We start from the raw sequence: 12437 nt of genomic DNA on the forward strand, positions 1-12437 counted from the left end.
CGCGACCCCCACTTTGGGAACCCCTGGTCTATGGTGTAAACTGTAAAGTATGAAAATAAGGAGCCACTCCCCACGCCCCTCTGAGAGATATTGGTTAAAAAGAACACTAAGGCGCGTTCACACCAGAGTACTTTTCCCCATACTTTTCCCGTTTAGTTCCGTTAGCACCCCTTATGTCGCGTTCACACCAAAAAGAGTACTTAGTGCCGGGAACTTTTACCCCCATTTTTAGTGCCTGCTGAGAGGTGGTACTCTCCTGGGGGAAAAAAAGTGCCCCAGTTCTGATTGGCTGGGCGAATTGCAAACCACGCCCCGTAAAACTCTGAAATGTTTTGTAGAGCCACCATTTTATTATCCTCGCATTAGCATTATTAGCATTAGCATTCACCCAGCGCACAAACGCAGAGAGACTAACTTATGGCAACACAAAAGAAAACATGGGAGCGGTGGAGATGAGGAGGTGTCGGCGTTCTGGCGATTTACTTGGAAGTCCCAACTCTGGGGACTTCCGGCCGGGGACTACGGGTGGCAGTATACGCCGTGAAGTTGTTTGCGGCTTGCCAGTAAACCCAAAGCAGAAGAAGACGAAATGACGTCAGCGGCTCATTTGCGTAATCTTCCCTCAGGGAACTTATTCCGGTGTGAACGCGATCGGCTCTTAGTTCCATATGGGAACTAAGTGCTGCTAAGTACGGCAAAGTACTTGGTGTGAACGCGGCTAAAGGTGCTCTAGGAGGAGATTCAGGTGATAAGGTGTGTGTGTGTGGGGGGGGGGGGGTTACCTTGGTTGCTGATTGGCTAATGGTTACACAAGTGTGGAGTCTATTTTTATATAACATTAGAAAGACTGATTCTTATTATTACATGATTTGCTTGTTGTGCTCATTGTATGTGGCTGTGACTTAGGAATAAATTGACCCAATCACCCCCCCCAAGTTTTGATGGGGTGGACACATAGACTGTATAAATGGACGTAGGGTCCGTGACGTCACCCATAGGATTCTGCAGTTTCCGAGAAGCCCTTAGTAGGCGGAGTCGGCCACTAACGGCTCAACAGTGGCGTCAGAGTTCCACTCCCGCCTACTCCAGCCTGCTCCAAATAAGGGCAAAGAGGCGGAGCCGAGGCGGGACCTGCTGCCACCGGTCTGGAAGTGCCAGAGCTAGCTGAAGCTACCAAGCTAAGCTAACATGCTCCCCATCTGCACACTGCCGTCGCATTTTACGTTTCTAAGGTAAGCGGACATGAGACTATTCAGCAAAACTATAAATAATAATCTAAGTTGAGTTTTTAGCATAATACTTCAGAATCTTGAAATCCCTTAACGTTTGTATGCAATTGTGCTAAATTAAACACTGGAATCAAGCAAATATTAATATGTTTGCATGACATTAGTTATTTATATTTTGCCATCACTTAATTATACGTTTAATACATTTAAGTTAAGCTAAGGTACATGTGATGATAGCTAGTTAGTGCTCTTACCTGTGAGGCCTCCTCCAAACAGCATTATAACCAGACTGTATCATTAAAACTACAAGTACCAGTTCTAGATCCTTGACTTTAGACAAACAATTCAAAAGACAAAATGTATTTATAGACCAATCTTTATTTGAAGGTGCCTCTTAACCTGAGATATTAGTTATACAGTAATAGTATTGACAATCTAAAAAAACTGAGCAACTCAACAGTCAACTTTATATTTCTTATTGTCTAAAGCATTTATTATTTTCATTTTTCCCCTCTCATATTCAGTGTGGATGGATTGAGACAGCGTGGTGTCCAGAGAGCTGCAGAGACTTCAGGGAGAAACCTCTGTGTGATGGACGGATTGAGACAGCGTGGTGTTCAGAGAGCTGCAGAGACTTCAGAGAGAAACCTCCGTGTGATGGACGTCCTGTCTGTTGGTTTGGCCGGAGAGGACTGAGGGTCTTTCCTCTGTGAGGAGGACCAGACCTGATGGAGGAGCCCATGCATAGCTGATACCACCTGATCAGGCCTAGTCTGTCACTTTATTTGACTAAATGTGTTTACTTATACATTTAATAGGTTTACACCTTCTGTCCATATGTGCTTTTTATTTAAAACATGTTTGATTAACTTTTGGTTCACATTTCAATAAATTGAATTTGTATTTGCACTCCTTTTGTCCATTATTCTTACTGAAAATGTTAGATTACACATTCACATCCGACTGAAGATTGGCCCCATTTATTTGCGTTGCAAACTCTGCGGTACAAGGTACATGTTGTGAAGCTCATGAAGTGAGGCAAATAGAAATAATCAGCTGATGGAGTGTAGATGTGGAAATAGGTGCATTCGATCAGCTGACTGTTTTCACAATAAAAATAGTTTCTTAGTGAATGTCCTGTACTGGTCTTAACATCTCATAACATCAGCTTTTAATTTTCCTATTGGATGTTTTTCTTGACCCTCGGAGAAAGAGGAGATGCTGAGTCGTGTCTTTCAGGCATGTCCTTTCCTAACAAAAATTACAGGAAACATAAAACATATTATTGCAGAACAAGTGTGTTATTTATGAAAGAGGTGTGTTTGTGTGTTTAGGGGCTGTAGATATAATTATTTTGTAATTGTAATGTTTTGTTTTATTTCAACAGTGAGCTACAAAGACAATCAGATTATGAATGAACAGTATGAAATTCATCAACATTGAAATGTATTTTATTATCAAAATAATATTTAACTGTTATTAAAACAAGCTTGCTCTGTTGTCTCACTGAAAGAATAACTTTTACCACGTTTTTACAGACAATATTGAGAGATAAATAGCAGTTGTCACTATGCGTTAAATATCTTTGCCTTCAATACATTAAATTAGAAAGCTGACAGTCATATTGCTTGTTAACATCTAAATGTAACCCTTTGCATGGAAAAAACCCTCAACTTCACTGATGTGTAGGTGATCTAGTATTTAGTATTGTTTAATGGAATGTATATCAGTGTATTAAAGTCAATACTTCATTTATTTAAACCAATATCTTTCTTGATTCTTTGTACAGTATGAAAAAAGAGTATTTGTACCTGTGCTGAAGTTCACTGCTGTGAGGAGTCCAGTTCTGTCTCTCACTCTCTGGTCCAGCCTGTCTGCATCACCTGGACACTTTAAACAAACAGATATATATGTAAAGTACCATGTGTACAAACAATATAACTTATTCTCTTCTGTTGAACATGTTGGATTGTGTATTTTCCGAGTCAGGGTCCTTTTTATTTTACTGTAACTTTGGAAGTTGTGTTACCAATGCTTACTGTTTATTTTATACCAATTTGGTAATGCAATTAATAAAAACAACAAGGTTTGGGTTCAGTTCTTCAGATGACTGTGATGTTAACGTGTAAGCTCAATAATGAACTCCAGCTCAACCAACCATATTGTAATATCTAAGTAATCATCTTGAAATATGACATTAATAATTGTAATATACACACATCTTATTGTGAGGTTGATTTCACATACACTACTTCGACGTTAGCTTGTCTACATACTCGAGCATAGCCAATTTAAATTAACCTTAGCGATGCATACAGTTCCTACCTACATAATAAAATATCTCTCTAAGTTACAAGGATGACCTTATTTTATCAACCTCAAACAGAAGCCTTTTGTTCTCCAGTATTATCCCACTTAACGCTTAACACTTGTCTATTTCGTTTTAACCTTTATATATATACGGTCTATGGTTTTAAGTTAACTTGGAGGCTACGATTAGCATCGTTAGCACCGATGTAGCTACCACTCGCTTACACGCTAACCCAAGCCTTAACATTCATTACGTAGCTGATTAAAATCATAAACACATAAGTACTCGAATTTCACTTACCGCAAAACGGCATTCATGCACCGTCTGTTTTAACCGCAGAGCGAGTCACAATAGTCCGATATATAAGCATGAAGAACAAACAAACACGGCCGGGGTCAAGTTGTGTTCCCTGGATGAACTGAGCAGGCACAGTCCCTGTAGCTTCACGGAGACGGAGCAGCTAGCAGAGAGACAAAAAGCTAACAGCAGCAGTCACTTGACAGAGCTGTCACTCAATGTGACCACGCCCTAATTTATGCAAAAACCTTAAGACCTAATATAAATAAAAGGGTCATGTTAGAAAACAATTCACTCACAGATTCATAATCATGAAGGTGGAATCTAACTATATACATAACAAAATGTATTGCAGCCAGGGCTAGAAACGTTTTTTTTCTGCTGTGAAATTGGGCATTTTAACATGGGGGTCTATGGAAATTGCTCCTTTCTGCAGTCATCGCCTATCGGCCAATATATGAACTGCAGTTTGTGGCACTTCCGTATTGGCGTCCCGGCTCTTCCCCAGAGTTTGCCGCTTGGTTGACACAAGATGGAAAAACAAACACCAGTGTGGCATTAATCAAACTTTTTCTTAATTTCTCCCATGAACATTTAATGAGTTCATGCTCACGCACACCCCTAATACAGTGAGGGAATAAACCATGCTAGGTCCTAGGAGTCACTCTGTGATATGCTTACATCTCGGACCAGTGGGGGCACTAGGGTTTGCATTAATTGTGTACTAATTGAATGACTTTGACACTTGTGTGGTGGCCCTGAAGTTGGTCTATTCTCAAAAGAAGAAGTATTTAAGATTGTCGCAGACTGACAGACAAAGAATCATCGTCCAACGTCATGTTTTCTGAAATGCTATTGTGTTATGATCCTTAGGGCCATCATTCCACGACAGTATATGATTTTAAAACATTTTATGTTGAAGTATCATAGGTTTACTTCTATGGGCACATGTGAGCTTACACATTTAAAAATACTTCCACAGAATGATCTTCTTTACTTACTTCAGGGTTTTCCCAGACAGTTGCATTCCTGTGAAGCGAATACACACTTGTTCCAATATGACTCCCTACAAATAAGAGCAAAACAAAAATGTATTTGTAATAAGATTGTGCAGGGAAAAACAATTAATATATTATGTTTGAGACAATTTTGCAAACCTGCTGCTATAATTCAAATCATGAAGGTTAACAGGTTCATTTGTGCAAGCTTGACTGAATAAAAATAACTGTTTTCAAAGTTAATCTTCATACGATACGATATACTTTATTGTCCCCGTAAGGACATTTTGTTCTGGACTCCGTCCTGCATAGATAGTACTTTATTGATCCCAAATTGGGAAATTGTTGATGTTACAGCAGGTAAACCAGCCTGACCAGCCTGACCAGCCTTGTTGGTCTTAGCTGTTTTTTTCAGCAGGGCTATCAAGCAAAATGCACTTTTGTACGTCTTTTATACATGAATATGTATCCCCGGTGTTTCAGGGAACTCACCAAGTGTCAGAAAACACAACCCTCTCTATTTTCCTCCATACCCAAATCTCTAAAAAAGGGGCTGCAATGGATCTGATAAAAACTGATCCAGATTTGAACACTGTCCTGACGTCAGGACGGTGGCGCTACGGCTATTGGGCCAACTCCACCAATCAGGAGGAGACCGCCACGGCCATTGCCGTTCGAAAGCGCTGGAGACGCTGTAGTACATATGCCAGGCCAGTAGATGGTGCTGTTCTCACTGAATCTGCCCCTGCACAAACAGAGCTATAAATTGTCAAATTGAGCAAAATGAGGCATGGCTAAAATGCATGATCTGTTTGGTATTTTGAAAAAAAAAAAGTATAAATATGCCTTATATAGGTATGGTCCTACACTATATTATTCAAATATAGCATGATAGGTCCACTTTAAGTAAATAAAGTTGCCTTGCCTTGAATGAAATTCATGCAACTCTTAATATTAGATAGTGTGTTTTTAAGTGGCGATGGAGATTATTTGTTGACCCTGCTTTAAAGGATATTTTGCCTTTACAAATGGTGAGCTTTATCACTGCCTGGGTTTTGCTTGAAGTGCATCCAAATGCTGCTGCGTTTTCGCGTTTGGCTCATTTTCCATCCGAAAAACACGTCGTCTACCTGTCCTGTACCACTTGTTATGACTTCTCTCTCTCGCATATTCCGTTAAGACCCACCCCATCTCACTCCTCGTGCTGAAACCTACCAATCAGAGTAGGGGCTGGTCTTCACAGAATACGTTTGGGGAACAAAATCAAGCTTTTTAAAAGGCGAGTGGATTTTGGCAGGCAGTGAGTGCGGACCAACGATTGAACGATAACAAGAACGGCTCTCACTAAGTACGACTCGGTTCCCCTCGTTCGTACCAAAGAGCCGTTCAAAAGAATCGGCTCGTTCGCGACCAACACATCACTAGTAGTCATACTCACAGCCGAAGGAGGCTCCCTTCTTTCGGGTGTAAAACCTTTGTCAGGGGTTCCCAAACTTTTCAGCCCGCGACCCCCAAAATGACAGTGCCAGAGACTGGCGACCCCCCACCACGTGAATTGTCAACGGGGGGAGCCTTACTGCGGGGACATTCTACAGATGGCCAGTCCGCCCCTGAAAAATGTCTATGCACACGTTATTAATAATAATAATAATAATAATTAAAAAAAATGTTTTCATTTCGCGACCCCCACTTTGGGAACCCCTGGTCTATGGTGTAAAGTATGAAAATAAGGAGCCACTCCCCACGCCCCTCTGAGAGATATTGGTTAAAAAGAACACTAAGGCGCGTTCACACCGGAGTACTTTTCCCCATACTTTTCCCGTTTAGTTCCGTTAGTACCCCTTATGTCGCGTTCACACCAAAAAGAGTACTTAGTGCCGGGAACTTTTACCCCCATTTTTAGTGCCTGCTGAGAGGTGGTACTCTCCTGGCGACCCCCCACCACGTGAATTGTCAATGGGGGGAGGGGTGCTAGTGAATTGTCAACGGGGGGGCTAATGCTAATAATGCTAATGTCAGCAAATACAATGGCGGCTTCAAAAAACTTTTCAGAGTTTTACGGGCCGTGGTTTGCAATTCGCCCAGCCAATCAGAAATTGGTACTTTTTTCTCCCCAGGATAGTCCCACCTCTCTAGCAGGCAGTAAAAATGGGGGTAAGAGTTCTCTGAACTAAGTTCTCTTTTTGGTGTGAATGCAAAATTCCAGGCACTAACGGAACTAAACGGGAAAAGTACGGGTAAAAGTACTCCGGTGTGAACGCGCCTAATAGGTGCGTTCACACCGGAGTACTTTGGTGTACTTTTCCCACAATAGTTCATCAGAACTACGATATATTTGCGTTCACACCAAAAAGCCCCAGGAACTAAAGTAGCTCAACTTAGTTCGCGAGACTCGCTTTTCAGTCCCTGCTACAGAGCAGGGTCTGTTGTGGGAGAAAGTAGTTCGTACGTCTGATTGGCTGTGCGGAATGCAAACCACGCCCCGTACAACTCCAGAAAAGTTGTATAAAGCAGCCATTTTACTTGCACGCATTAAAATCTCAGCGTAGCAACGAAGAGATATTTTTTTTGCAAAACCAGCAGTTGGCATTATGACAACACCGAAGAGATCAGTGGAGCGATGGACCGATGATGATGTTTCGGCGCTGCTTGATATTTACGCGGACTACGCGATCCAGGCACTTCAGCTCAAGGCAGTTTCCAACGCGAAAATGTATGAGTGCATTTCGCAGGAGTTAGCGGCCATCGGGATCATTCACGGCGCTAAATCATGCCGGGACAAGATCAAGAAGCTTAAGCAGGACTTCAAAAAAATAAAAGACCACAACAACAAGAGTGGTAACGGTCGGAAAACCAGCAAGTGGTATGATCGTTTGAATGCTTTGCTTGGCCACAGACCGTCATACCTCGGCACCGCGCATACCATCGAGTCGAGCACGACGGGGTGGGAGGATGCAATGGCGGGGGAATTGTCCAAGCACGACGACGACGAATTAGGTAAAATATACTACATGCACTGCACTGTTTTAATCTGCACAATAATGGTCACATATGTACTTCTAAGGCTCGGTAGATCGAGCTAGCCATGCTCTGCTGAATTGGCTAACAGCTAGCTAGCTAATCTCGGCCGCTATCTCATTTGCTTCACTAACTCATGGCACTAATCGAATGTAAAATATACTACATGCACTTTACTGTTTTAATCTGCACAATACTGGTCTCAGATGTACTTTTATTTGCTCGGTAGATTGAGTTAGCAATGCTAGGTTGAATTGGGTAACACTGTTAGCAGGCCACAACATAGCTAGCTAATAACAGCTAGCTAGCTCACTAGCTATTCTTCCGCTATAAAAACGTTTTGACTTGTGAATAAGTGTGCCATGTTCTGTCATTTGCTTCACTAACTCATGGCACTAATCGTGTGTTTCAGGCAACGTGGTGTTTCCCCTGGAATTGGAAATCAGTGAGATTTCCCCTCCGGAAATCCACGGTAGTGCCTCCTCATCTCCCGTTCCAACAACCAAACGCAAAGGTACATATAAACTCATGTACAATCATGAAACACCGTGAACATACATCGTTTACACTTTTCGCGCCCTTTTCACTCTCTCACAAACGTAAACATCCGGGGCTAGAGGTCACATGACTTCCGGTAAGAAAGCTCTTAATCATTTTTGGACAAAATAAAATTCTAGCATACATCAAGCACAAAACAATAAATAAGGGCACTTTGAGCGTCAGCTATTTGATCCTATCTTATATTAGCTAGTAAACACATTCCTAGTAAGTTGTAAAACTACTTATTTCTCCTATTAGGAAAGAGGACACGGGATGACCGCTTCCTGGACACCATCACGGCGATGGATGACCGGCGTGCCTTGGCCAGCACGGAAAATGAGGACCGGCATGCCATGGCCAACAAGGAGATGCACGACGAACGGCTGCTGCATGAACACAAGGCCCAGGAATCGCAGGACCAGCTCTTAAAGGTGATGGCTGACTCGGCGGCGCGCTAGGTGGAGGTGGCGGCGCGCCAGGTGGAGGTGGCGGCGCTCCAGGTGGAGCAACAAAATAGCTTTCAGGCTGGGCTTCTGGGAGTGCTAAGCGAGCTGGTTAAATCCAACAGGCCTCCAATTAAAAAGAAAAAAAAAACTTGTCGTCGTTAGTCAACTATAGAATGACTTGTTGGGAGGCGGGTGGCGCAGTGGCTGAGTGCGTTGGTGTTCGGATCAGGGGAGCACAGGTTCAAACCCCACTGCAGTCAGCATGTCGTTGTGTCCCTGGGCAAGACACTTCACCCCAAATTGCCTACATCTGGGACAGTCAATTTTGTATTATTGTAATATATATATATATATATATATATATATATATATATATGCCACTGTTATTAATAGTGACACCTAACTTTGCACTAAGGTGCGTCTGCTGCTGAGTCTATCCCCACATCTGGGACAGTCAATTTTGTATTAAAGTACATATATATATGCCACTGTTATTAATAGTGACACCTAACTTTGCACTAAGGTGTGTCTGATGCTGAGTCTATCCCCACATCTGGGACAGTCAATTTTGTATTAAAGTACATATATATATGCCACTGTTATTAATAGTGACACCTAACTTTGCACTAAGGTGTGTCTGATGCTGAGCCTATTATTGTTATTTTATATATATATTGCCACTGTTATTATATTGTTTTGATACTACTGACACTTATTGATCTGCTGCTGATAAATAAAAGAGAACCTACATGGCGATGTCTTGCGTGTGTTGCTTATTTCTCCTGACACTTTATCTTTATGGTGACCTGTGTAGCATCCTATACATCACATGTAAGTGATTATTCTGATACCATCATGACACCATGAAACTGGCGAAGCTTTATTTATAGTGTCCCACCCCATACATGTGGCTTTGAAAAAGATCATTCCATTGTATTTCAAAATGGCGTCCATCAACACAAACACTATTTAAATAAATGGTTAACTTTGTAATTAACAGTGTTGTGAGTTCAATATTTTAATTAATTATAGTAAGGGAACATAGGAGTTCGTGAACTGAGTTCCTCTCAGGAGGATATATAATAGAGGTGTTAACTGGTGAGCCTATTTACTGTGCAATACTACAGACATGTTAGTGGTATTATTTCTTATCTAACTCTTTCCTATGGTCAGACAAATCAGAAGTCATTTAAACTTAATTTGAGATTTTGTTTTTTTTTGTTTCTCAATTGATTTTCCAGAATATGCACCACCTAGGCATAGACTTTATATCACAAATGAATGACATGTACTACAGTAATTGATTATATTGATATTGCCTACTCAGATATAGATGTGTATAAAATGAAATCAATTCAAAGTTTCTTGCTGCTTTTAATGCAATTCATGGCTGCAGGGCACACGTCCAAAATCCTTATTCTACAATCATTTAATCAAGACACTTGTGTATATTTTACTTTAATTTGTAATAAACAAATAAATATGAATGGTTGTCATCATTGCTCAGTATTACTTAGCTATTTTAAAGTACTTAAAAACTATTATAAATATTGAAAAGTCATGACTGAAGTGCATTGTTCTGCTGACAGTATTTCTACTCAGTATTTCACCTGTATGGTGCGGTCCTGGGCGACAACACACAGTGAAGATGATCTGCTGCACGTACGTAGTTCTTCAGGTGTGTATGCTTAACATGTATGTATTTATCACAGTAAAGATGGTATCCAAAAGCTTTTTTAAGAGCCTTCAACCTCATCCCATTGTCTTTAACACACATTCAACATAATAATATACTCATTAATATACAATATGAGTACTGTTTTGATACTGACATTTTATCTAAGGTGTGTATGCACTATTGTAATTTTGTCTGTTGACTGGGGTAAATAAAAGAGAGAACCAAAAGTACAAAAGATCAGCTTTATTGTCAATTTACATGTTCAGATGCGTCATAAGAGCTGTGCGCGTGTCTTGCCCCCCAGCCTCAACAATGTCTGGCGCTGGCCCATCAAGCTGGGTCGCCGGTAAGGCAGTCCATTCCTCCCTGTACTCATCACCACGACGCTCACATAGGTTATGCAATACGCAACATGCTGCCACCTGGATTTTGATGTTGTCCATGTTGCAGTCGTTTCGCTTCATCAAGCACCGCCATCTGCCCTTCAGTCTGCCAAAAGCGTTCTCCACCACCACTCGTGCTCGGCTTGTTTTGCGGTTGTACACATGTTGCTGGGGTGTGAGCCTTCCTTGGAAAGGTTTCATCAGCCATCTTTGCAGGGGGTAGGCTGAGTCACCAAGGATATAGTAACCCACATCATGTCCACCAATATTCTTTGTTACATGAGGAAGTAGACCACCTCTATCCACACAACTAACCAGTGATGACAAGCTGAACACTCTGCTATCATGCATGCTCCCTGGTAAGCCAACAAAAACACTCCAAAAGAGGCCCTTACCATCCACAACACCCTGCAGGATGACCGAGTGCCAGCCTTTGCGGTTGAAATACTCGTTGTGGTATTCCTCTGGTCTCAGAATAGGGATGTGTGATCCATCTACTGCACCTACACACTGTAGCACACCCCATCTGCCCTCAAAATATAACGCCATCTCCTCTAACTTCTCAGAGTTCGGCCATGGCATGAACTCAGGAAGGAGTAGCGTCACAACAGCGGAACAGAACTCCTGCACACAGCAACACACCGTAGATCTGCCGACTCCAAACAAATGAGAGATGGTCCTGTACTCAGAGTTGGTCGCAAGTTTCCACAGTGCTATGGCGATTTTTTTAGGCACGGGTACACACTCCCGGTAGTTGGTGTTGCGTCTCCCCAACGTTGCTTCCAGGCGCATACAGAGCAGTTGAAAAGAGCACTTGGACATTCGGAAATCTTTGATCCACTGCACATTGGTGTACGTTGGCACCACCATTTCCCACCAGGCCGACGTTCTATTGTTCACCCAGAGAAAGCGCGGGACACGACGCGTTCCATAGTATTCGCATATCTGGAACACATACAAAGACACAAATTAGCCCTACATAACTCCATAAATCCTACATTAGATAGTATTAATGTGATTTACTGAACGTACCATTGCTGTTCTTTGGGCGTGATAACGGTCATCCTCCTCAGCCGTCCTACGACGCAACATGTCCAGAGTGTGTGCTTGTCGCCGTCCAGTCCTTTTGTTAAGGCTTCTTAACCGCCTTCGCCTCCGAATCAGCATTGCTATTGCATTTGAATGGTCGATCTGTATTTGTGGCTGAGTTATTGGCTTAAATAACTCAGTTACGAAGCTGTGTAACACGAGCACCAAAACCACAACTTCAGTCAACTCCATAGCGTGTCTGACTGAGGTCGGAAGGTAAACAGAAGCATACAGCGGAAGCGGAAGTTTTTTTTCTTCTTCTCTCGGTTTTTTGGCGGATTGCAACTTTAAGGTGCATACCGCCACCTACTGTACTCGCCGTGAAGTTGTTTGCAGCCTGCCAGGAAAACCAAAGCCGAAGAAGAAGAAGTGACGTCAGCGGCTCATTTGCCTAATCCACCCCCAGGAACTCATTTTGGTGTGAACGCGATCTGCTTTAGTTCGTCAG

At 42.1% G+C, this 12437-nt stretch overlaps 1 protein-coding gene across 1 annotated transcript; it reads right to left on the reverse strand.

Moving 5' to 3' along the window:
• Positions 1 to 10437: 10437 nt before the first annotated feature.
• Positions 10438 to 12150, reverse strand: LOC117474566 (protein ANTAGONIST OF LIKE HETEROCHROMATIN PROTEIN 1-like). The gene is made up of 3 exons (XM_034120414.1): positions 11933 to 12150; positions 10823 to 11845; positions 10438 to 10464 (listed from the first exon to the last, which is right to left on the reverse strand). The coding sequence occupies exons 1-3, from the start codon at positions 12065 to 12067 to the stop codon at positions 10438 to 10440; spliced, it is 1185 nt and encodes a 394-aa protein (XP_033976305.1). The 5' UTR covers positions 12068 to 12150.
• Between the last annotated feature and the right edge of the window lie 287 nt (positions 12151 to 12437).

This window comes from Trematomus bernacchii, unplaced genomic scaffold (genome assembly GCF_902827165.1).
Source record: "Trematomus bernacchii unplaced genomic scaffold, fTreBer1.1, whole genome shotgun sequence".
NCBI lineage: Eukaryota > Metazoa > Chordata > Actinopteri > Perciformes > Nototheniidae > Trematomus > Trematomus bernacchii.

Excerpts from the sequence above, each read along its gene's own strand:
- LOC117474566 (XM_034120414.1), bottom strand. The coding sequence starts at position 12,067 with ATGCTGATTCGGAGGCGAAGGCGGTTAAGAAGCCTTAACAAAAGGACT. Across the intron at positions 11,846-11,932 it reads ACGCCCAAAGAACAGCAATG|ATATGCGAATACTATGGAAC; the intron begins GTACGTTCAGTA and ends TATGTGTTCCAG. Across the intron at positions 10,465-10,822 it reads CAGCGCCAGACATTGTTGAG|GACCGCACCATACAGGTGAA; the intron begins GCTGGGGGGCAA and ends GTTGTCGCCCAG.